General features: G+C 36.2%; 1 protein-coding gene across 4 annotated transcripts in view; it reads right to left on the bottom strand.

Moving 5' to 3' along the window:
* LOC135118290 (uncharacterized) overlaps positions 1 to 26,976 on the bottom strand; it is a 114,272-nt gene that overhangs the window by 4,502 nt on the left and 82,794 nt on the right. For all 4 annotated transcript variants that reach the window (XR_010277490.1, XM_064039830.1, XM_064039831.1 and 1 more), the window contains exons 3-10: positions 4,377 to 4,576; positions 3,481 to 3,582; positions 2,538 to 2,620; positions 1,804 to 1,881; positions 1,622 to 1,695; positions 1,477 to 1,541; positions 1,058 to 1,235; positions 320 to 456 (exon numbers count right to left, since the gene is read on the bottom strand). Coding sequence is in view for 3 of the 4 variants with exons in the window: in XM_064039830.1 (XP_063895900.1) it covers positions 320 to 456; positions 1,058 to 1,235; positions 1,477 to 1,541; positions 1,622 to 1,695; positions 1,804 to 1,881; positions 2,538 to 2,620; positions 3,481 to 3,582; positions 4,377 to 4,576 (917 nt within the window). In the remaining variant the exon portion in view is untranslated. The remainder of the gene's footprint in view (positions 1 to 319; positions 457 to 1,057; positions 1,236 to 1,476; positions 1,542 to 1,621; positions 1,696 to 1,803; positions 1,882 to 2,537; positions 2,621 to 3,480; positions 3,583 to 4,376; positions 4,577 to 26,976) is intronic.

The raw sequence follows: 26,976 nt of genomic DNA, 5'->3' as shown, positions 1-26,976 counted from the left end.
CAAACAGCAATTCACTTCTTTAAACAGTTTAAAATACAGAAAGCGAGAGCGTTTGAAGCTTTTCGATTAATCGTTGCGGTTAAATAACAGCCCTCTGTTAATTGGACGGGTGCCTGTTAGGTGCCTTTACTACAGAAGCTCGTTAACTCGTCGAGGCTCCAGACTGTTAGTATTCGTGCAGAATTTCTGCTTGCGTTGTACGTTTAAAAAAAATACATGAAACATTTTACATTCCGACGAGTTCAAATTCAGAGGGATACAGTTTTGTATTTCAGAATTTGTAGACGAAAAACGTAAGGAAACCGAAATTTCTACTTACCTCGTTGTGCCATTAAAATTTATCTTGACACCGTCTTTGTACCACGTGAAGGCAATGTTGGGAGATCCGTACGCCATACATGTCAGTATGAACTCTGAGCCTTCCCATAGTTCTGGTCGCTGGTTCACTACCAAAGTCTGCAAGTTATTAAAGTATTATGTACAGGCTTGCTTTTTTCCCTAGTTTCTAGTTAGTCCCTTACGCTGAACTGGGATTTTTATGTATTTTGTAAGATATAAGGCAACTAGAAATATACAATTTCACAATATTGAAGAGTGTAATTTCATATAGGACTTATTATATTGCAGTCTACAATAGCATTAGGTCTCTAACAATGCGCGTAATACGGAGAGTGTTAGCCAGGTTAACGAGTGCTACCTGGCGGCGTGTGTGCTGGACCCGCGCCAGATCGCGATAAACGCTGCGTTGTTTCATGTAATTAAATGAACGATATAGGGGAATTTGCCGTAACGAAGTAAAAATTTTGATTGTGTTTAAACTAACTGTCCGTCATAGATAAGTCATTTGAAAAACAACATGTGTATATACATATAGTGTTGGACATACATAACTTCTCTGCTCTTGCCGCCTTCATAACAAATTTTCTAATTTATTCATGTCTCATCTAATTATACTAAGCATTCTAAGCAATATTTCCCGCTTCTCTGATGTTTTTAAGGCTGAATAAGTTAGACCATGTCTAAAAAATACATATTCGTTCCATAGTCGTAAACTCACGTGTAAACTTAGCGCGGGTTGCATTTCCACGTGGTGTGCTGTGGGCAGTATGCGCAGCGCGTGCGCACGGCTGCGCGAGGCGGCGAGGCGCGCCAGGGCCGCTCGCAGGGCCCCCGCCTCGCGCCGAGCGCCCCACACACGCACCCGGGCCGTGCGCGCCCCACCCGCCGCCTCTGAACTATCATACAGTTATATGCCGTTATACATACCAAATCATAATATGCAGCAATAGAAATATATAGGTTTATGACTCAATATTGGCAATTTACAATCGTATTTCTATAAGTGGATTCGAGAGATGATACGTATGACATCTTCAAGCTATCTGAAGGCCCATCATCAATTATATCAGTCTTTTAAGTACTGAGCGTCTCTCTAGCACAGTTAGGACAAAAATGAAATAGTAAAGTAGCTCTTACCTAATATTAAGAATTTCTATTTCATCCTCCAGCGTTATATTGGATACTTTTAGATACGTTGTTAACTGAAAGTATAAAACATATTAAAAAATTGTTTCGTATAGGTACACGAAAAATTCTTAAGTTACATTAAAGTCTGAAATACCTCTTTAACAATTTCTTGTGATATGTTTTCAACTTGGCCCACTACCTGCAGTCCAGTTTCGAATTTAGCTGAAGCTGTGTAAAAACGTGATTAAATTATTAACGTCACCTTTTCATCGCAAACAATACAAGACAAACAACAAAATAAATGTATATGAAATATGTAAAAATGTATGTACTTACCAAAGTCCGTATCTTTTGGGTTGCAGTCACATGCAGTGCCATCTTTGCAAACCTCTGCACATTCTTCTATGCCGCATTCTAGACCAACATAATTATTGTTAATGACTACTACTTAACATTAGGTATTTACTAGTTATTAGTAAAACATTAGTCATTATCAACATATTCTATAGGTAACTAGAAACGTACGAATATACGGTAGGTAATTTCAAAAATCACGCAACCATTGTTTTTATTGCGAGAATTACGGGTTGGTAAAATATACTTAGGTAAGAAAGTATTTTTATTTCTCCGTGGGTAGGTATTTAAGTGGGTAGATACATGACTAAGTTTTTAGGACCGTTTCGCTAATGAAGATAGATTGAGTTTAATCTGGGATAATTATATGAACATGGTGGGCACATAATTTAGAATTCCGCAAGAATACACTCTAAATAGCTGTCATTTAGATTATTCAATAATATTAAATAATTTATTTTCGGAATATACTTGAAACCCTTGTAGTTGAGAGAGCACACTATACAAATTATTTATCGGCCGATAATTTGATCGGGCCCATGAATCGGTATTTACCTACAACAATCAATTAGTATCCGCTCGATTAATAAGCTTGACTGGATTCATGATTACCTTCAAAATAAACTGTCAACCAAGTCTGCAGTGAGTTTAGGGGCTCTAATAGCTAGGAAAGGTAATGTAAGTAATAATAATTGTGATAACAAAGAACATCTCACCAGGTGGCGCTAGTTGCGCCTCGCACAGATCGCCCGTGTACCCCGGCGCACAGATACAGCTCACGGCGGCTGGACCCATCTGTCTGTAGGCAATACACTTCTGTTACTATTGTCATTTATTTTGTGAAATATTTAGTTTAAAAAAGAAGTTCAGATAGACAATTGCTCTATACATATAAGGCACTGGTACTAAGCTGCACCCAGTGCCTCTAGAAGCCGATACCAACAATAGTTGAAATGCTGGGCAGATAAATTACTCTAAAATATTGGTACATTTGCTCACAGATTTTAACCAGATGAAGATTGAAGTTGAGTACCGATATAGCTATTTATTTAAAACAGAACAAATGACAAGAGCTGCTTCAAAAACAGTCGTATGTCCCTGAAAGATCTCATTATATAACAAAACAACGTTAACTTTAGGCTGCGGCGATGTTCTTTTGTCTTCACCCGTTTTTGCTATAAGACAAACCTCCAACGAAATAGAGGATACACAAAGCAAAAAGGGAAATTGTTTCAAACGCTAAATGGGACCCTTACATGCAGATGGGACTTCGTCTTTGCGAATAAAAACCAGGACTATATATAGATATTTTTCATATGATAAGATGTCAGAAATTCTCTTAGGTATGAATATTATACTACTTATATTTGTATTTACTTGTTAGTAGGTTAGTAACATTATGGCAAGATTTGACTATTTTGTTTTTTTTTTGTTTACTGATAATACCTATAGTGAGTGATCAAGCACAAAGGTTGCAATTAAGCGGATTGTTTTTTAAATATTCGCTCGCAATTTCCAGCTGTTTACTTGACCGGGACACCAGAAGAAACTTTTTTGTGCATCACAGCCAAAAATATGTCGGAAAACGATGTATAAATCCTATATGCAATAAATAGCTAAACAGAAATAATATATCACACAAGTTTAGTAAGCCCTTACCTGCAGGTGCCACCGTTCTTGCACAAGTTGGTGGTGGGGCAGCGCGGGCCCACGCCGCAGTCCGCGCCCGAGTAGCCCTCGAAGCACGAGCAGAAGAACTCCCTGCCACACACAAATAATTTATGGCAACATCAACTATGTTTCTTTGTTTATTTTACTTCCACTTTTAAAACGCTCAACTGATTTGGGTAAAATTTTGCCACAGAGAGAGATAATCGGGTATCGGAAGAAAATCCCTCGGGACGCGAGTAAATCCGCGGCAAAAAACTATCGTATACATAGAAAGTTAGCGTAGCTCAGCCGTAAGCTACTATTCAACGCGGATGAACTCGTGCATAATCTCGTAAACAGGAATATTTTTTGTGGACAATCCCCCGCGGACATGTTTCCCCGTAAATATCAAGTGTTCGTAAAACATGAATGACGTTCACTGTATTTTGTCAGCGAGTGTATCAAGCGAATCATCGACTATATAAAACGCGTTTTGTTTTTGCTCGCATAAATTACACGCTCTATCTGCTTCGTGAACGGAATTTGTAGTAAAAATATGCGGATTAACATTCATATTTTTTTCTGAGTTACATAACTGTGAAAACTGTGTGAGTAGCAGAAGTATGTTTTGAATAATGTATTGTTTAATTAAAATGCCTCATATAAAGGTACACACTAGCTGTTTCCCGCGGTTACACCCGGTCCCGGGGAACTTTTTCCCGTTCTCGGTAAAATACAGCCAATGTTACTCGAGGATAGTCTAGCTTCCTAAGATTAAAAGTCTTTTTCAAATCGGCTCAGTAATTCTTTAAACAAAGAAATAAAAACTAATTTCCCATTTATTATAATACAGGTAAGTTGAGAAGAATAAAGATTAGCATAGATAGATTAAAAAAAAATCTTACTGGTAGTCTTGTCTCGCGTAGCAGTGTCCGAGCAGCCTGCACTCGATGGCGCTGCACGAGGTGGGGCCGGGCGGGCGCGTCGGCGCGCGCACCTCGTACGTCACGTTGAACCCGTACACCGCCAGCAGGCCCAGCGCCCGCAGCTGCGTGCCCTCCACTCGGTTCAGGTTCAGCTCCACCACCAGCACTGGACTCTGCACCTGGAAACAAGTCGACTTTTAATCTACTGCTAAGTTTGCATTCAGTTTAACGTATCAGCTGATTAAAGAAGTTGCATAAGGTGTGATACCAAACCAATATAGAGGTAAGCTTCTGAACTACGTACTTTTTAGCCTATAAATATTATCCGATAACTTCAATGGGATCAGCTAAAATCGTATAAAATGAAAAGGAGTATTTCAAAAACGTCTGTCATTTATGTCGCGACATTTTTTAAGATCAGCCGTTTCCCAGTGACGTCTACAAGGGGAACTGGAACTACGAACTATATTTTATACGATATTGGATTTGGCAACTTTCCAGACGGGTAAAATTATATTTTTTCTCTTTTGCACTTGTTAGCATTGTCGGCGAAATAATGAGACTGGAACATCTCGGGAATAATGCACAACGCAAGTTTGTAAAAGGAAAAAAATATATATTCTTTCTCATGAATATCAGCATCTGCCTAGCCTTTTCTCAACTATATGTTGAGGTCAGGTACATAGCAATATCCGTCAAAAATCCGTACAATACTAAGATAATCATGTTAATTACTAAGCTGTATGCAAACGGATTGCAGTATAATCTGCATTCGCCTGCAGCGAGTGAGAACTGCAGGCTATAACAATAAGCGCTGAGCTGCATCAGAGGTTAAATTGCCTTGGTTGCCTTATGCTTGATAGTGGGATTCACGTATGAGGTAATAAGATAACATGTGTGATTTACAATGAGTCCTATTTGATAGTCTTACCTACATATATAAAATTAGAGTTACATCGCTCAGTTTAAGTTTAACTTAGTAACGTAAACGTTGCACGTGTTTTACTCTAATTCCTTTCTTTTCAACGTTAAGTATACACTTTTTAGTTAAAAATAATTGGAATAAACGTAAATGGTCATAATTATGAGTCTTCATCATTTTCTTAACGGCCATAACCCATTACTTTTATCATTGCACACAATTCAAGTAATATTTCCCCCGGGCTTAAATTTACATTTAAATTGCAGAAGTTGGTGTTGAAATTTTCGCATTTTATTTGAGTGCAATAAAAGTCACTTATTGTGGGGATGAGTTTTATAAACGAGTGTGCTACAATATTCACAAGTTCTCGCAGTGAACCATTTTCACAGCTATACATTATATACATTAATAAGCATTTACATTCCATAGTTTATAGTTTTTATTCCATATTTTTATTCAAAAAACTACTTCACTTAAGTCTGATTAAACTTTGTTGTATTATGGGTTCATTTTGCAAAATTGTAACATAGATCTACATCTGACCGACTTGCCAATTAGTGAATCTCGCAGAAATAATATTTGCTTTACTTTTAAAATAAATAAATATTGAATCTGTGTGAAGAACAAAACCTAAACCAGGAAGAACATCGTGTTGCTTATCTAATTCTACTTACAAACTGGAATAAAGGTCACAAGCCTTTATGACCTCAAACGTTGTATTTATCTTAATAATCCGCAGTAAACAGCTCCATTTAACAGAAAGGGAAGGAAGTACAAATAGTTAGCGGTAGGTATTGTTGTGGTCAGCTTGATAAATCATACCACAATAACTATTAGCACGAGTAAGGCAAAACCTTTGTTTGGAAAATTCCAACTCAAAATCGGCTTATCTGTGCCCGAAACCATAAAGCTTCGGAACTTCAATGAGATTAAAATGATAAGATTACAAAGTTCCTTAAAACTTGTAATGGTAATCTTCTATGCAAGTTTACATAACTGATTATGTAGGACGACAGAAATAAACTGATTATAATTTTAGTGCAAGAATTATTGTACGAGATGATTTTAACGCAGTTCCTAAAACGTTGTTCTTTTATTTTTCTCCTATATTTTCCTACATTAAGAACAATAATTAATTATCAGAAATACATAAAGCAAACATCATTCGCTTCGTTTATTACAATTCTTCCTTCTTCTTATCAAGGTAATTACTTATACTTCGATCATCACGCTCCCGACGCTCTCACATAGGTAAATAAATAAATATATTCTTTGTTTATTTGATACCAATCAATTTGGTGGCAAAATTATCTGACCTGGTTTCGCTAAGAGCATGTCACTAACAGGAACCACAGGAAATGAGGTTAAGTCTCTACGTTAAAAAGTTCTATCTACACGTGCGTAGCAATGCAACAAATAGTGATATTCATGCATGCATCGCATTGTAATTTGACAAACACACGCATAAAGTTGACCCACACGTGCACACACTTTGTCAAAGAAGAAAGTACCTAAGGTAATAGCGTAAGGGGGCTCCGGTTGGTTTAATTCTCTAAGGGTTTTCTCTATACATTGTTTTTCTAACCGTACTTGTTTTGTGTTGATTGATTGGCTAATTTAATATATGTTGGCTCAGTAAGTTTTATATTGGATGAGCAATATGAGCTAACGATTTTTCATGTATGAAAACCAACTTATCTTTGTCATGTGGTATTTGTGCTTATTTAAGTGAGTATACTGAAGATACAAGTGAGTAAGCTAGTAAAGTTTATCTGTATTCTTTATCGTGCCAGCAATAAATCCTTCTTTTACTCCTACATACGAGTATACTCGTTCGGTTACAAATTGGCATTATTTCTGGCTGAACCGACGCTTTTTCGACTAAAAACCAAATTATTCTCTGACGAACAGTTTCAATTCAGCAATCAAAGATATGAGATGTCTGCAACTGTGACGTCACACAGGATAGATGGTTGACAAACAGCATCCGTTGATGTGTGTCTGCCGAGAGCATTTAGACAACTGGAGACGCTATTGTCGAGCCTTTGAATTGGTCATACACGTAGGTCTGTGCGTCAAGTTTCATGCTTGTGTTTGTCAATTTTGTCGTGTGCGTATATGCATAACAAAGTAATCAAAAAAAAAAAATGAGTGAATCCTTATCACTATTCGATCTTTTGTCCAACATCCCGCTTGTAAATTGGCAGACCTTTTCGCATACAGATTTGTGCTCATGGACAGTCCGGTTGGTCTAATGATCTAAGGTGTCCGCCAATCGCTCAGCAGAGCGACTGCACTTGATTGGACATTCAAACGTTGCGGACATATTTCAAAGTGAAATATGTTTGTCTGGTCCGTCCGTCGTCCGGCATACGAGTGAGTTTGTGCTTTGAATGTCTTTAGGTTTGTAGATAGGTATGTTGTAGTAACTTGGCGAGTGTTCAAAGCTCTGATCAGATATTGGCTCTAGCTAATATCCACTCACATCGCCTGTTTTTCTTTTTCTTATGTCTATTCCCCATCCATATCCAAACTAATATTATAAATGCGAAAGTAACTCTGTCTGTCTGTCTGTCTTTCTGTCTGTCTGTCTGTCTTTTCTTCACGCCTAAACTACTGAACCGATTTGTGCGAAATTTGGTACAGACATAGTTTGAAACTTGAGAAAGGACATAGGATAGTTTTTATTACAAAAAAAAATAAAAATAAAATTATTCCGGACATATAGCGCCATCTATTGGTCAAATCAAAAATCTGCTGGTAGTCACTATTCCACGCGAACGAAGTTGCGGGCAAAAGCTAGTTGTTAATAAGTACGAATAGATAAAAAAAAATTAGCCAATACCGTCTGACATTTAGTTTTCTGTAAATTAAAGCAATACTGAAATAAAGCAGCATGAAGCAGGTACCTACTGAATATTCTCTATTTATGAAAAAAAAAACTTTGCTTTGTGGATTTTAAACCTGACCACGCTGCTTATTTAGTGCATGATGGCCAGAAGACTTAAACGTGTTACTACACAACAGAGTTACTAACTGCGCATTATGTTGGAGAACTTAAGCAGCTTTCAGAATATTAATACCGGAATCCCGCAGCACGTTTATACGCCATAATCATATCAGACCCACAGAATGTTTAATCATATTCAAATTAAGCTTGTCTTTGATCCATTAACTGGAAATTTAGGTTTCCATGCACAAGTTGTAAACAGATGCCTTCAATAAAAATATAAATTGTAACACTATAGCTAATTATTTTTTCTGAACCTGTTATGCGTAAATTACCACGTAAGCATTAAATTACTTTTGTTCGGAGGGTACTTTCAGCAATTCCTTGGAGTGCTACATTTTTGTGTCATACATAATATAATCGATTTGTATTCAGTCGGACAGATATTCAAAGGTGCTCGTAGCTAAGTTACGTCATGCTACAATATTACGCGCTACGCCACATATTGCTACGAAATGCTACGAGTGCTACGCAGACGTCCGTAGTAAAGTCCGGAATTTAAGGTGGGGTTTATCGTTGTGTATATTGTATTTCTTTAGACATATGTTATATTTTATAGCTTATTATTTTATTAAAACTTATTATTTTAAGTATTTCAATATCATGGATCAAATAAAGTGCAATGAAAAAGATGACATCGTTTCGGATTATTCCTACGAAAAGTTGCAGATTACCTACTCATTGATACAACGTTTGATATTTAAATAACAAATTTCAGCATCCTCGGGATTATAAGGTATTTACTAAAAAGCCTTAAATTAATAATTTTGGTTTATATTAAAAACCACTATTATTAAACGCCACTCCAAGTTTCACTTATCTAAGCATAAGCAAGTGCGCTATTCGGGACCTCTAATTACTAAGTAGTGTCGAGTGTTACCGACAGACAAACAGACCGCGGCTCGCGATCTCTAATCTGAATGTCAAAACAGTAATATCGAGTGCACTACGCGAGATGAGAACAGGGATCGACTCACAAACGATTATCGACTAACAATGAAAGAAGCGCTGTAATTGGCATGTTAATTCGTTGGTCGATTTTGTGCGGTATTGCTTGATTGAAAATACGATGACAATTGAATTCAATTATCAAAATTATCAAAAAAAACTTCAATTTATACACGAAGTTTTAAAATGACTCGGTAAAATACAGATAAACTAGTTAAAAGCTAGAGAAAACTAGGACTTTCATTTACATTTATAACAAGTCAGACTTTTAAGTATTTAAATATCTGAATTGAGTATTCTGAACTTAAACGACCGCTGTCCTAATTACTGAGCTTAATTAGAATTTTCTAAAGTTAATTTATCAGGCAGTAGGCTCAGACAAATTCCTAAAATGAAAGGGCTTTCGCTAAATGGAAACTTGCTGAAACTTGGAATAATATAAAGGTTAGGTAAATATTATTCGTAAGACATTGTTATTTTACAGTTCACTGAAAACTACGTGGGAAGGTCTCATTCTACAGTCATAGTATCTTTGTTGTTCATGTTAAAACAAAACAGTGTCTAGAGAATGTTCTAGTATTCAAAGTACCTACTTTCCTTTACGAATCAAAAATCCAGTATGAACAATTATTTTATAACAAGATGTTGCTCTCAGTTTCGGCTGCCCTCAGAGAGAATAACTTCACTCACCCGGATAAAAAGTAGCCTGTACATAGGTATTGTGTTGTATATATATCATGTCTATTGTGATTTAATAATGTCTACAAATGTATACATAGGGTATAAGCTAATTTTTGTAATGTTTTATTAAAATATTTGCTGTTGATAATGAAATGTGACGTTGTTTGAATAAGCTAACATCGGCAATAAAAATCATCTGTTTTGAACATTTACACTTATGTAGACGCGCCCTGACTTTACGTACCCAGTTTGTTTCGGAACATGTTCAGAAACTTGACACGGAATACTTAACAGAAAAAAATGTATATCTGCAGAGGAGACATTCAGCAAAGCAAATTATTAATGTGAATGAAACTGTGAGCTGACTGCGGAGCAATACGGAAATACAATCTGTTCCCAGGTTCTGGTCGTTACTTCAGCGATAGAAATAAGATGCTGTTATATCAGGGCCGCGATATTGGATAGAGATTTTTCCATAATCACAACAATATTATTTGTTAGCAGCGAAAACGTAATAAAAGTCGTGAAATTATATAGGAGCTCACGATATCATAAAATTCTAAATACAATTTGAGTATTTACCACTTTCAATAGTGGTCCAAGTATTGGTCAACTTGCCACTGGTACGGAGACCCACACTCATTCTATTCATTGAACTCAATCACCCTTTGAATATAATTAAGAGTATTCCGTCTCTTTCAGTTTGAAACCATTGTTAAAGATGGAATGGCATTCAAAATATATTTAGCCGTGAGTAAACTTGTTTAGTGGTCCACAGTGAAAACGGGTCTAAACGTTGTCATTATCCTTACAGAACCCCATTACATGGGATTTCAGTTTCGGGCGATAACGGTTCTTTTACAAACTGATACCTATTATGCATAATGGTTATTTGGAAGTTTTCCTATAATTTCCAATTACTGCTAATGGTCTACCGTCTCAAGATTAAACTTATTCTTGCTGATAGCTTTGCTGAGAATTCCAAACATTGTTTACAAAAGTTTACTGTAAGCGGCCATTAGAGGAACAACGAAAAATTCAAATTAATTTTAGGTGTCGTCTCAAAGTTAAAACGGTTATTATGTGGATCTGTAGATACAATTTTTGTTTAAAATGGGTCTACCGACGGCCACAGATCTAATTTTAAATATATGTTTTGTCATAAAACAGAAATGAGAAGATATCGATAATCCATTTTTAAAATGTAATAGGTAAACCTTTCAATGAACGTGACCAAAACTTTGCTAGATTGATTAAACTTCACAATATAAATGAGATTGAGCCGCATCACATTCAGATCTCACCGATACATAAGCAAGTCGAATAACGGACATTTCTGTGAATGACATGTAGTTTTCCTAGCTTCAATGTTATGTGGTTAGGGTCAGATCCTGGAAAAGGTTGCATCCGAAACATTCGTGCGGTTTCGGAACTGATGGTTGATTAATTAAAATGATATAATGGACTTTATATTTGAAGCAGTAAGGCTCAAGATCGGTTGATTAAAGGCCTGTATGTCGTATATCGTGATGTTTACTGCTCGCTGCCAAATAGCGTTTTACTCAAACATTGAGTGTGGCGAGAGCTCGTGCCTTATCCTCTGAATATTTATCCGGCACTCGGAATCGTAAATTGGTAAAAATGTTTCTAGCAATCTGGCGAATTTCAATAGCTTTTGAAAATCTGATTACTCATTGCACTTTGGGAGAAGGTTTTACATACTGCCGTAGACACGATACGTGAGATTATCGCTGAGCTTGGTTTAGAAAACGTTTATGAACTTCTAAATTTCCGTTCCATTATGAAGTGTTTTGGTGTTTTATTTCGTGTTCTTTATTTATTTTTTGAAACAAACATCTGGTTACATTTTGTGCACCATAAAACATCTAAATACTTTCATCCTAAATTCTTGTTGATAGCTGTACCTACAGTTACAAAACTTTACGTTTCTCAAATGTTTGAAGAGACAAGCCATAACCTACACAGACACTCCAAAATACCAGTAACCCTAAAAAACAAATATCCTAAACAAAAAGCAGTAGGTAATACTAAGGAAAGAAAAACATGACGTAAAAAATCGTGGGTTGAATAAAAATGGCCGCTTTACCAGCTGCCGTCTGAAATGGAAACAAATGGAGAGCGTCGTGAAACATGGACGCCACAGAACTAAATCATTCGTGCTAAGTGCTGGCTCTGAGGAATCATTTTGCGAAGTTATTTTTCCGAAACCAATTTTGTTTTGGTTATTTTACGAATGGCTTGGCACCACATTATCTCGCATTACTACGAGATATTGATAACGCTTTTGCTAATGTGCACGTACGGTCATTATTTAGTTGGTTTTGTCTACTTTATAACAGTAATCGACAGTGGAGCATTGTACTTCTGAATTGAAGACTCCCAAACGTGTGGCAGGAAACTTATGTAGACTGACGGTACTCACTTATTGCTCAATACATCAATAAACTAGCTTTATTTTTTGCACATCCAACCTTGTTTCCGCAATATTTTTCCCAAAACTTGCATGAAAGCACAAACCGTAGTTCCACCATAAAAACTCATTCGTATTCACAAACACTCATATCGGGAACACATTCGTAAATTCTGAACTAAATAAATAAATTGTTTATTACTTCTCTTTGAACATCATTTTACAATATTTTGCTAATTCTAAAAAGTGCTGATTTATAATTTGCCCGAACTAGGTAAAAACCTGTGTCTCGGGCGTAAAAGTGCTTATTATAATATTTATAGCTAATTAACAATAAATTGCTGCTAGTAACTAAAAACTAGGTTAATGTGACAAATACAGTGTTATTACACATGTTTGTTATAATGCTTACATACTAATTAAAATATCCATATTGCATACCTACAATATTTGAGTGTAAATATGCGGGCCTAAAATAACCAGTAATCCACTATCCCTAAGTAAAATATGAAATTATATAATGTGTAAAAATGATTACAGCTAAATATTATCTAGAGTTTGACGCTATCAGACGCCTTTATAGTCTACGGAGTTGATGTACCTATATTCAGCGGCTTTTCTAGCAGGGCATTCGGAATCTCCCGTCTTGTGATTGTAGGGTTTTTTATAGCGCTTACAGGTTGCACATTTCGGCGGTTCTTCCTTTGAAGAGCACTCTTGAGTCGCGTGTCCTTCTCCTCCACAGTGGCCACAAGTAGAGGTAGCAGATTTGCAAGTCTTGGATGCATGACCATACTGCTGACACTTGAAGCACCGAGTCACAAGGGTGAAATCATGTACCGGGCACGACGTCCAGTTTATGTAAAGCCTGTTCTGATTTACTAGGACTTTCCGGATGCTGGCTGGTACTTCAACAATATAGTTGCAGCTGTCAGCATCCCTTTTTCCTGACTTATGGCTTAGTTTAATTGAGGTCAAAAAGGTATCCTTGGTCAATGTTGGAAGTTTGTCTACGATATTTTGGTCATAAATACTTTTGAAAACTTCTTTCTCTGCCATATCAGTGGGTACCCCAATAATAATAATGCGAGGCTTCCGCTTCTGAGGTTCATCAACAGTAAGTGCAGATGTGGAACGCTCGACAGTCTCTTTCACTTTTAGCATGTCATCCTTAGTCTCTGTGCTTATGATAACACCTCCGTTTCTTGTTTTCCGAAGTCCACGTACCTTTAGCTTCATTTATACATACAATACAGGCATACAATTTTTTGGACTAAATTTTTGGTCTCTTCACTGGTCTTAGTATGGTCACTAGGATATATAGCGACAGAGCTGGTTGCATGAGGCCTAATAAGGCTTTTTGTACCCTTCACCATGTCTGAGAAGGATGTGCTTTCCGGTTTATGTTTGATGAGAGTATCTTGTAGTTCCTGCTTGATCTCAGTCAAACTACTAGCGAGGTCTTGATTTTCCTTTAACGTTTGCAGGGTGGCGTAGTTCTGGAGGGCTTTATGTTTCAATGACTGATATTGCACAGCCATTTGAGAGACTCCGTATCCGACTTTGCGACAAAGGCTAGTGACTCTTAGTTTTTGTTCGGAATTCATCTTGCCTTCCGAAACCGTGATCGAAACCTCATTCAGGCACTGCTCAATACTAGACATCCAGGATTGAATTTCAGGAGTAGAAAAAACTTCAATTGTTTCATCCTGTGCGTGACTTCTGGGTGTTGCTGCTGGTGGCGATGAGCAATGTGGCAGTCCGCCACGGTGGGAGGGGCTTCTATTCATAATTGTAGATCACTTTTTGTCCATATTTGTAATAAATACTGTATAATTTCACAACAAAAACGCTATGTCTCTAAAACTAGGTCACAATAAAAAAAATGTTAATTACGCTATTTTTAAGTTGCTTGATGAGCACGTCTGTGTTCGTCGAATAACGTCGAATCAATGAACTAGTTTGTCGTTTTTGCTCGCGTATAACTCAATTACTCGCGACATTGGGTGGACCATGACATGTACCCTCGTCATGGAAACCACAGACACGCTTTATTTATGGCGGCAATTGAGCTGGACAGCTCCACATTATACGATTAGCTGATTGAATAGTGGAAATGAATGAGGTTTTCCTCATTTGATAACGATTAGCATGCGTGGTTGTATTGTTGCGGTCTGTGATGCATTGCATGTATCATAATCATAATAATGTCATTTTAATTCCACCACATGGAGGTTAATATTATAAAGGTAAAAAGTTTGTTAATTTAACTTGAGGAAATTGAAAAGAATTATCAGTGTTAGATAGCACTTGTCAAAGAAGTGAATATGTGAGAAAATTCCCACGGAACGCGGAAGCTACGCGTTTAAGCTAATTATTTAATTATTATTCATTAATAAAATATTCTTATTAGTGCTTTTCACATCTTTGATCTTTTCATGTTTTCTTTATCATGTAAATCAATGTGGTAATCAGATTCCAGAACTCAGATTCTACTTAACACTACTTTCAAATTAGCTACAAGAACTTTTTTCCATTAATCTGATTAGAACGTAGGTTGAAAGGTCATCGTTCTGCTTCTTATCCTTGATTAAGGAATAAATTGCTTTTCCTTAAAACATAATTTAAGTAACAACTAAAAATACTGTAAGTAAAAGTTTTTATGTGTTTTATATTTCTTACTCTTTCAACGGAATTTGATGGTTATAAATAAAATACATTCAAATTTTTATCTAGATGAAAGAAGTAGTTTCCACAGGACACGGTTAAACCTGAACTCAGTCAGAAAAGTATTCAGTTGAATAATTTATTAAGACGTTTAAACTTTCCGTGGTCACACCATGACATTAATTTTTGTATTTTCAGTACTCAACATTACATTGTGACTCGACCGGTGTACTTTATGTTCCTAATTTATTCTAGAGGCCGGATAAGTCTCCGCTTGTTTATGGTCACAGGACAAAATGTTGGGAGAGTTTTATGGCTAAAACAGTGTTAAATAAAACCCTCTTCACCATATTAATGCGATTAAATGAAAATGAGCGCTGGAGTTGACCAAACTTGGTGTATTGTAGTCTAAATAACTAACAGCCGGTCTCTGAAGAGAGGGTTAAGTCTAAATAAATACTCGGATTGTGTTGGGAAATGTAATAACCACATACACTGGCTACCATTTTGTTTCAAACGTAAATTAAGATATAGCAGTGACTTTAAGTAATGCCAACTTAATAAGAGAGGTCTACTGTACAAAACTCACATTTTTTTTTGTAGACACATGCTAATATTTATAATATACTCCTAGTAAGTACCTAATAAATACCTACCTGCGCCATAAACAATATATGAAACCCTTTAGGAAAGAGTTCAAATTCTTGTAAAAAAAAAGAAAACTACTCATAAAAATAAGAATTCATTAGCTGTCTAAAAATCAAGAAAATTCTTTTCATATTTCGCTATAATGTAGGTCAAACGGTGGATTCGCTGTGATTTTATTATTTTGATCTTCCTCTGCGGAGCTGTATCTCATTATGACCGCGGTGCCGGCAGTAATTAGTCTGTTCATATTTACCGAGCTAGTTGAGGATCCTAAACTAATAGACTTAGGGTGCTGGCTGCATGTGTGTGTGAACACAAGAATCTGCACGCACTATTAGGTACACGTGTAACGGCGTATTTTCGCACACGGATGTAGATTGTTCATTTAACACGAAAATACAAAACCCTTGTTACTAGCAAGCGAAGGAATAAATGAATCTATGAAGTAATTTCGTTACGAGGCTATTGACAAATTGGATGGCTATAGGTACTTTGTTTTCTCAGTTAGTTTTTTTGTTCTGTTTGCTTCAAAGCTAGGATATAGTTACTATCAAAGTAAAGCAGCCACGTAACTGGTTAGTGGTTAGGTACGTAAAATGACGTTAAAAACTTTTAATATTCACTTCAGCAGTTGTCGGCCGGCGGTCACAACAATTAATCAAACGCGAGTTTCACTTTCATTGCTCTGAAGTGGCACGTCGAGCACGCGTAGGTATACAATATATGTGAGATTTATTCAAGAGGGCGCCACTGCTGCAAGTCTGCAACTAAGTTTAGCAATTTATTGTTCGGCCGCGCGCGTGATACTGCTGTTTGAGTACTTATCCGAAATAATCCTTTTCCTTACCTATACATGTACTGTATTTCAGCTTCCACCAGAGTTCCGAGGGAATTACTTTTCGTATCCGGACAAAAAGTAGGTATCCTATTTGTTATTTGGATATATTAACCATATTACTGTATTTTTTTGTAGAAATCCGTTTTGTAATTAATTAATAAGTAATAAAATACACATATTAAAACTTTTACGTTCATATTATTGACGACTTAATATACAATTTAATGTCAAATTATTACGTAAATGTCCGTTTATCATATTAATTACATAATTGTTGACAAAAACGTAATAAATTCATAATTTTATTAATTCCCTGCATCTCAAAGGGAACAAAAGCAGAGTAAATACATAAATAATAATTTGAAATGAAGCGGTCGTGTTTATTGTTTCAGCTTTTATTATTTGTTTATTTATTCGTTTATTGTTCTCTGACATACATTTACTGGCCAGTAGGATAGCGGCGACCGTCTCAGATACATAACGTTTTTTTTTTCCAAGATCAGTGCGTTGATCCTAAGTTTTATTGCTACAAGTCTCATTCAATATTCAACCTTGTGACAATCACGGTAAAGTTGCTTTTGAAGTTTATCTACATTTAATTTACTGATATATGGGAACTTGTAACTTTATATCCATCAAAGATTATCATCTTATTGTTGGATCGCTATTATGTTTTGATGTTTACTCGTCAGTATAATAATTAATTTTGTAACTGAGAGGGAAATATTAATATTATCCTTCAAAATATATATAATTTTCTTTCTCAAACATGTAATTATTTAATTACTTCCGCGTTAATTTCACGCATTACACGGCTACTTAATTACTTACACATATGCTTAACGCTCCCTTTGTAATTAACAGGAGATGTTACCAAAATTCCCTTATTAAAATTTGCTTTAAATATTTATATCATACATTAAACACTTAACGGGCACTCAAATAGAGCAAGAACATTACGTTATTAATGTTTTTTAAAAACATAATAAAGAGTCTTTTTACATTTTTGATTTTAGGTCTAATTAAAGTAGATGACATAATGTGTGGTCTTATTGCTAAGAGCGATCTCTTCAAGAACCTTAGGATGGATTGATACAGAAAGGAAAAGATTAAATGCTTGGCAGTTAGGCAAGGTATACACTGCACAAGGCACAAGGTACACTCGCTCCTGCAGTTCGCATACATAATTTTACCTACACATGGAGAATGGAGATGTTTTTCTTAACAACCCCCCTGTAAGAAAATGGATAGGTACTTACTGAAATAAAATATTACAGAAAGAAATCTCTTGGACATCGGATGTTCCATATAAATTTTTATCCAGCACAGCTTATCTTTTAACGCACAAAACCCAGACTAAACTCGTTACTCACACAATGTACTGACAAAACGTTTCTAAAAAACTGTACGTTTTTAACCAACAAATTGCAAAACAACGTCAGACTCGTAGTGTCGGCGAGTAAGTTATGACATCGTAAATTAGTCGTGTGTCAGCGTGGTCGGGACATACCGTCAGCGTAATCCTGGCGATGCAGGCATTACGGCATCTGTAATTAGACCTGGAGGCATTAGGAGGAAGCCTGATCTATTGCCTGGACTTGAATGTCGAAACAATTGATGAGCTAGCAATGAGTCAGGCTCTAACTGCCGTATTGTACAAACAGTTGTTTTCGATAGATTAATCGTTCCAAGACAAGAGTTTATTCGTGATACTTACCTATTTTGAGCAAAAGAAACTTTTTACGCCGCAGATTATTTTTATAACAACGGAGTTTCGGATTAAAAATCCTATTATATCACAAATGAAAAACCCACTGGCTGGAGTGGGCCTACTGAACAGTGCAGATATAAAAAAATATTCCGTTCCCCTAATACTTAGTGAGGAGAGAAATATCGATACTGCCTCTTGATATTTACCCACACAGCTTTTACAGCAAACTTAAAAATATTTCACACGACAATGTCCTGTACAGAACAATAATAAATTAGTAGATATAGCCGGAAACTTTTCACATGGCGAAAATACTGAATATACGTCGAACAATATGTGCTGTAGTAAATTGTCGCGACCACAATGCAGGCCGGTAGTGGATATCGGAAGTGAGGCTTCACTGCAGCACTGCAGCGTGCTGCGAGCGTTAATGCAGCTCTATTTTAGACCGTATTCATAGGAGAGTTTCGGCTATTTTTTTTTTCTATGCAAATCATGCGAACTGTCAAGGGCAATCAGAGTTTTGAAAGGGATTAATTTCAAAACTAGCTTCTGCTAGTAGTGTTAACTAAGTTCAACTAAGTTAAACTAATAGAGGTAAAACTGAAAAAAAAAACAAACAAACTCTTTTCGTTTATAATATAAACAAAAAAACCTTCTTTGTGAATCAAATTCAAAGCAATTCAGGTACCTGCGCATTAGCTCGTACCACGATAAACATTTACGTAATCCAACACAACATTAGAATATGTTAGAACAAGAGCCAACACATAGTAACAAAGTACATCCGCCGCACTAATCCAACTTGTAATGAGCGCGGCCACATCGAACACAGGCAAATAAATAGTTCAACTTTCCTCTCCCAGCCCTTGAATAATTCCACATTAATTAATTCCGCGTCCGTTCTTCAGTAACTGTTTGTTTCACAAAAAGCAAAATGTGAATACCTCGACTTACCATTGTGTAATTAAATTTCTTAGAATTCCGCGAAACGTTAATTATAAAGTACTTCGGAATTAGTATTCAAGAGCCCTTTATCACATTACAGTGTAATTATATCTACCGGTGGAAAATAAAAACAACTCTGAAAACATATACTCGGTACGCCAATTAGTAAAATGATACTTTTAATTGGTTCCTAGTATTCAATTTCAGGCAAAATCTACGTACCTACATTTATTCGGCACATAAAGTTTCATGAAACACAATATATAAAGTGGCGTTATAACGAAGCAATCAACAGATTAAAACCTAGTTTCATGGCTGAGCTTGTGTGTGTGTGTGTGTGTTTATGTTAATATCGTACGTCCGGCGGTCGTTGTGCATAATTACCGGCTAATCACCGGCGGATATTCCGGTAAGTTCACCTTCGCCCTGTCGGCTACTAGGTAACCTATTAAACTTAAATAGGGCAGCTGTTGAACGGTGAAATCCTACCTCTGTTATTATAAACGAAAGCTTGTATAGGTATATTATTCCTCTTTCATGCTAAAATACGTAACCGGATGATTTTTATAAAACTTTGCACTAACATAGCTTATACATCAGAATGACTTATAGGCTACGTTTTTATTATATGGCAAGTAATTTTATATGAAAATGTCGGCGGAAGCTTATTTTTCCGTTTATTTTAATTATTCTGTTTATTTTTCATACTAAATTGAAATTACTCGAGATACAGTTATATATATTTCTTTTTAGATAATATTAATTCGAAACACTGTATTAAAATAAAAGAATAGCTTTCAAAGAATAACCTAGCCAATTATGATATTCGCAATAAATATTAATGTTAAGAATTATTATTTTCTGAATAAACAAAAATATATCCTGACATTCTAGACATAATATTATCAAATTCTGCCGTCGCCTGATTTTCTCTAGTCACAATACTATGCCTCGTAAAGTGTTCATGTCGCGTCACAGAAATACAATTTCCAGTGTCACAACCATCTTACTCCACATTTGCAACGAAAGAAGCTTAGCGTGTTGCCGCCGAAATAAATAGCAGCACAAAGCAATTGTATGTGCTTAAATAAGAAAAGCCTGTTATGTCGAAATAAATAAGAGGGTAAGTGGAGCGTTTCACGTTACTCGCGTGACGTTATATGACTTATGATTCTAGCACTTAGAGAATTTAACCAACTGGAAACGTCGTTGAAGTGCCGCCCCTCTGGCAAAGCTACAAGAACGCTCGTACTCGTATAAACACATGTGCGTCAAGTTTATGGTTGTGTTTGTTATTCTTGTCGTATGTGGGTGAAACGATGTTATCGAAAATGCATAAGTGCCTACGTGCGTTAATTGCTAGAGTGTGTGCTCATGACGCTTCTGGTAGGTTCAATGCTCTTAGATGGAGCACAATTGTTGGTACCATGCTGCTTATAACGCTCCATTTACTTTGAAGTAGAGACCTTTTCCAATAAATTGGAAAATAGTTTTTGCTATTTCCCGCTGCAAAATATTTCATATAAAAGAACTAGGCACTTCCACGAACATTAAAATATGTTTTCATTTATTTCTGACTAAGTATAATTCACGTTGAGGTCTAAATGCGCCAGTTCCACTGGTTCTGTTTGTTCATTTGGTCTTTTTTATTATGATTTACTGCAAATAGTGTAGTTACGATGCAATTCATTTGAATTGTATTTCCTTTTCCTGCGACGTTTATTATAAGGACTTACTTCTGCCTCGAGTTTTTTCACACGTACTTGTACTCAGGAATAAAATAAATTGAGGAATATATTTTCATAACTTTATATGTAAACGGAAAATGTGTCTGATTTATAACTGATTTCCTGGTGGAAATGGACTGGGTTTCCCGTCAGAACGATGCACATGCGTCATTGCGGGGTGACAATCGTACTCCACAATATTATTAGGTCATCCATTACGTCCGGTCTATTATTATTTACTGCATGTTAGGGTTGTTGCTCGTTGATCAGTCAGAGAAAACGCTCGAAAAACTTCACTAAGAAAATTATCACTTTTCCCAAAAAGGAGGAAGTTCTCAATTCGTCGGGATTCTTTTTATCCTCAATTTTTTTATTGTGCATCCACGTAAAAATGGTTGGAACAACTTGGATAAAACTTAGCACAGAAAAAGATAGTCCCTCGGAGGCGCAGTACGACTGCTTTTATCTATGTATTGGATGAAGATGAAAAAAATAAAAACTTTACCCCAATTTTTGATGACTAAGTAGAGAGCAGGTTAATCCTATCTAACGAAGTTTCTTCACTAACCTGTCCCATGTGCACTCAGCTAATTTAAAACTGCATGTAACCAGTACCTGACGTGCAACAGTTTCATATTTCACAGACGCTCGGGTTTTAATCATTCTCCAGTGGAATGGAATGTCCGCCGGGTATTGAGTGAAACATTGACGTTTCGGACAACGGCGACGTCGCAGCCGGGAAAGGTACCTATAATGGGAATAATTAAGACTGACATTGAGATGAACGAAAATATTTAATGGCTGCGTGAGCATAATTCTATAAGAGCCTTTCCACATTGGCGAATTTTCTGTGCGGCTAACCTCAGTTTGTATGAGTGTTGTCATGAATACCTATACAACTACCAGTACAGGCTTGTATTACTATTATAACATTTCACAATCGCTAAAAATGTAATATTAGGTATACTTCTTATGCAAACGCGATACATAAGTACCACACCTCAACACAAACGATGACACTTGAAGTTTTCTTGAATACGTTAGCAAATCCGATAGTGTGAAAGCGTTGTAAGGTACAAAGAAAATACGGAAGCATAAAAAGCTCGTGGAAGCAGTATTTTCTCGCAGCATCCTCCGTCAAAAGTTGACTAAGTGGCTTCCAAGTTAGAGCCACTAATGGCTAAGTTGAAGAAATCATATTTTTTATTGTAAGTGCCTTCACCAGCTGCATCATATACTTCCAGCGTTTTACGTAAAAGTAGCTTAACAATGTTACTATGGATAAAGGAGAAAATTTCTTAATTTTTAACGAAAAATGTTACTTATTTTCAGCTTTCAGCTATTTGATACAGAGACAAATAACGTTCTTGTTCAGTGAGGAGACAAGCGCACTTACTATACACATTTACATGTCAAAAGGTTGTCTTTATATCAAAGGACGTGTGACTGCGTTTAAAAGCTTTTGTATTCTACTTATAAAAATAATATCTCACACTCTTCTAGGATATAAAATTCTTTGCTGTATTATTTACGTTTTGTTAGGTATTTTATTTTTCTGTTTATGTTATCCTCTTATGAAAACAGCTCTGAAAAATATTCTGACTAATATTATAAACATGACAGTTAATGAAACTTTTCAGCAGTAATATAATGTGTTGCACAGGTAGTTTCATCGGGACGCAGTTGAAATCTTCTGTGGAAGCTAGAACATTGTAATGATGTTGTAGTATCAATTGCTTATGAAATTTAAATAAAACATTCATTTAAGTAAAACATACTTAAAGTATCGTTATTTCCAGACCTGAAAGTTGGTGTATTAAAAGCGACCTAGTATTGAGAATTTCCAGGGACTAACTCATATCCTTAAAATATGTAATATTATAAATAGTAACTAATTAATATCTAATTAATTCGGTTTATACTCAGACAATGATTGTTGGTTTATTCAGTGCTTGACATTCTAAACCATAATAATTAGCAATTCCACGAATGTACCTAATTACAAAACTAGGCTACATGCGCGTTTATGGAAGTTTTGTGTTAAAACTAGATGCAGGTAAAACTAATAAGCGGTGACCGTAATAGCCAATTTAACTAGTGTAGTTACAGTATATCTTGCTAGTCTCCGCCAGCGGTTACACCCGCGTCCCGAGCTACTTCGCGCTCCTGTGAAAAAGCCTCTAAAGACTTCCTCGCTAAATGGACTATTAACACTGTATGAAGTAGTGTGTTCAACGAACAAACAAACTCTTCAGCTTTTTAATATTAGTTTATATGCAGTAGTACGTCATACTAAGTTGTAACGTTTACGTAGTAAAGTCTTATTAGAAGGAGGTCGCACTCAAATAAAGTACCTACTTATAGCCTATGTCTTATAGATCACCTCATCTACATACCAGACATTAAAAATTCAGTAGTTTGGCGTGACAGCGCAACAGCGACACAGACAGACTCACATACAGACAGAGTTTCTTTCACATATTTATAATTAAGTAAGTTGCTTAAATTACACGTCAAGCAATATATCAGCTCCGATATTCAATAGTAGTAAATGCTTGAATCGTTTCATTATTCTAGTTAACAAAGCAGTTGTACAATCAATGTAGCTCTGAATCGTTTGAACGTGAACTCCGACACGAACTGAATCGACGAGCTGCGGCTAACCGATCGCGAATTATGCAAAATTATCCTTCAGGGTTGTCAAACATCAAGATTTATGAAGACTACTACTACCCATACCTAGTATGATTTTGCGATAAATAGCAATACCTAACTAATTTAGTTTACCTAAAAACTTAAGATGGCAAGCAAATTGCCGGCAATAGGCACGAAATGGTTTAAGGATTTCTGGCTCTTCAAATGGTATATTGGGGAACAATAAACAGTATTCCTGCCTGTCTTAATCGTACTGAAATGCAATAAAACTCTTTATTCTACCTTGCTGAATTACTACCACATGGTAAGCGGCAGCGCTTGCCGGCACTTAATTAAGCTACCAAACATACCTACATAACTCAGCAAAAAATCTGTAATCTTTTAATTTTCTCCTCCATGAATTCTTTGTATGTTTGCATTGCAATGAGTTTCCCTGTTTTCATATAAGGAAAATCCTTCCCATTCCTATCGTGGTCTTATTCGGACATTTTGTATGCTTGTGTAGCCTATTCTTCGTCCCTCGGGACATTTTCGGCGCATGGCAGTCGAGGATTGTACTCTAAATAAAAACATGGGTTTAACTTATTTTATAGTGAATTCTAGCTGAACATAGCTGTGTGTTGAATTCCGAATACACTGACCAACACAAAATAGTACAGATATTTAAATAGCGAGCGAAATAAAAACCCGCTTTGCGTTCGAATTAACTCTGACCCAGTTAGTGACAACAAAGAATATAACATACGATTTATAATAGTTTTTGGCTGTAAACGGATTATTTTTAATTCCCGTTATTGTTGCTACTTTCCACGCTGTTTATTGATGGCATAATATTTTTAATTTAGAATGGTAGAAACCTGAGTGCAAATACAGCAAAACATAAACGTAATGGACACTCATTGTCTTTGGTCGAAATCTATTTGGTCCTAAATGTTGCTTTAGCTTAAACCAAAACTTAATTCCCGAACGATAAACGGTAACATTGCTAAAGTTAAATCTTAATCGTAAACCTGAACTACGCAATCAGTACCTTCATACTTTACAGTTCTAACAATAAAATACTAAGCCTATTCTGAACTGTTTAAGATATCTTCATCTCGCTAACTCGACGTCTCCGATATTACAAGTCACGAGACTGATAAAGCCGTTTATTATCGACATTTCTGAACCAAATGACATTGCATATGTCCAAGTTTCAGACACAAAATTTATGGAATTGCTCTTCACTCGGATATAACCAATTCTATTGGACCACTCAAGATTTATCGCCCCCATTCCAATTTGGTTGATCAACAAGACCCTGGACTATTAAATAGGTACATGACCAGCTTAACTAGTTCTCTGTTCCCTTTAGCTAAACTCCGTAAGAGGGTTCTCGTTAGTATTTTAATGGGATTATTCAATCGTTTCTCGATTTAAATTAGTGGCCATTCGGTTGTTCTTCGAGATAGGATTAGCTGCAAAAAATGACCGCTAATGGTCGTAACCTTTTAATGCTAATAAAAGTTTATGTTCTTCTATTAATTTGTATAGCATCCAAATAAAAATAACCTCCAATCTAATACGAAACCAAAAATAGGTTTTTCGCATAAATAAAATCGGAGCACTGCTGCTGACAACATACATCAATGGTGCACCACTGAAAAGCCTCAATAGATGTCATCGCGGCATTCAATTGTGCATTTATCCAACTGGTTTACGCAACATTCAATATTGAGCTTTATTCTCAAGGCTTAAAGCATAATTCAACTTGCAGTTTTGGCACTAGCAATCGCTTCAGAGATCTTATTCATCACAGTAGTGACCAGCAGATTACAGTACTTTTGTGTTTAAACGTTTATCGGCAAGACAACATCTAATTTCTGTTAATATAGTATTTTCCTTTCCTCGCGGTTTAGCAAAGAATTGGATAAAATAAATGTTTTTGTTACAAAGAAACTAAAGCTAAGCTGTTCTTTAATGGCATTGAGCAGCACTAAGAATTTTTCTTAATACATAGTTTGCAATACAAGACATTTAGAGAGAACTTTTATCATTAACAAAGATCCTCCAAATGTGCGCACAATCTAACAAGACATCGTCTAGACTATATTTCGGTCACGGCTGGTTTTCACGCTGTATTTTTTTTAGTTTAGAAAATCTAAATCCATAAAACCGTAGTTTACTTACCTAAATTCAGACACCGCGTCGGACATAGCCATTTTCTACCTGTACCTACATACAAATATCCGTAGTATTGACCCGTATAACGTATTCCGGGATCGCTCGCTTCCTACTTTGAATGTGAGTGATGTACTACCCACAGTTGATTCCAAAAAACCGTGTGAAATATTCACGATATTGCAATATGTCTGGAACGTGTATCGATATAGAGAAAAATCACTACACAAGTGTAACCCGCTTCTTTTAAATAAGTTCTTTAAAGAAATAATCTATAAGAGAATTTGAGTTACAAAGTTGTTATTATTACAAGTACCTGCTTAACCTTCCTTAAGAAAATAATCCTTAGTAATAAAGTAACTCTGTGTGTCCCTCAATCACGCTTTCACTACAAAACTACAAAATCTATTTAAGGGCGATTCTCTGTAAGCTCGTTCAGCTCCATACAATTTCTGTCCTGGCAATTTTTTTTTAAATTTGACAAAAAAACTAGTCCTATGCCAAAGAAAATTAACTATTTATTTATTTAGACAAGGAGGCCCACTGAATTTGTACCTATTTTCCGAGTTATTAGCGATTTTCCAAAAAATCATGACAGGGGACTGTTTGAGGCATCAGGGGACTGTTTTGAATGTGAACAGAAACCCACATTTTATGACTTTTCTATGATCAAAAGCCATATATTTCGGGTTTTTATTACCGCAAGCATGACACGACATAGATCTAGATACGTCGCAACATATATCTTCCAGCAACTCCGGGTGATTGTGGTAAGTTAATATGTTAGCAGTATGAAGAGCGCTGAGCTTCATGTCTATGTGGCTGTGAACTATACAAAGACGTGTTTCGCCATTTTGAGCGTTTTTTTTGATAACCCATTTCTTTCAACTGCTTACCAATGACGTCGCCGGCGAAAAAGTCGTGGTGGACCTCGTGGGTCCAAAGAACCAACTCGTCAATTATGAGGGCGCGGCTTCGATTCCATGTCAGGCAGTACCAATGAAACTTTTCTGTATGTACTTTCACCAGAGACTGTGTTTCGGATGGCACGTTAGACTGTAGGTCTCGGCTGTTATTGAACATCCTTGGCAGTCGTTACGGGTAGTCAGAAGCCAGTAAGTCTAACACCAGTCGAACTAAGGGATACAGGGTTAGGGCACGCCACCATAGTGGGGACCTCTTTGAGGAGTGGCTCGGGAGGATTCACGGCGCCCTCATTTACCGCATGACGCA

The sequence above is a fragment of the Helicoverpa armigera genome, chromosome 20 (assembly GCF_030705265.1).
Source record: "Helicoverpa armigera isolate CAAS_96S chromosome 20, ASM3070526v1, whole genome shotgun sequence".
NCBI classification, from domain to species: domain Eukaryota; kingdom Metazoa; phylum Arthropoda; class Insecta; order Lepidoptera; family Noctuidae; genus Helicoverpa; species Helicoverpa armigera.
The sequence above is the reverse complement of the archived record's forward strand: the minus strand, read 5'-3'. Positions and strand labels throughout refer to the sequence as shown.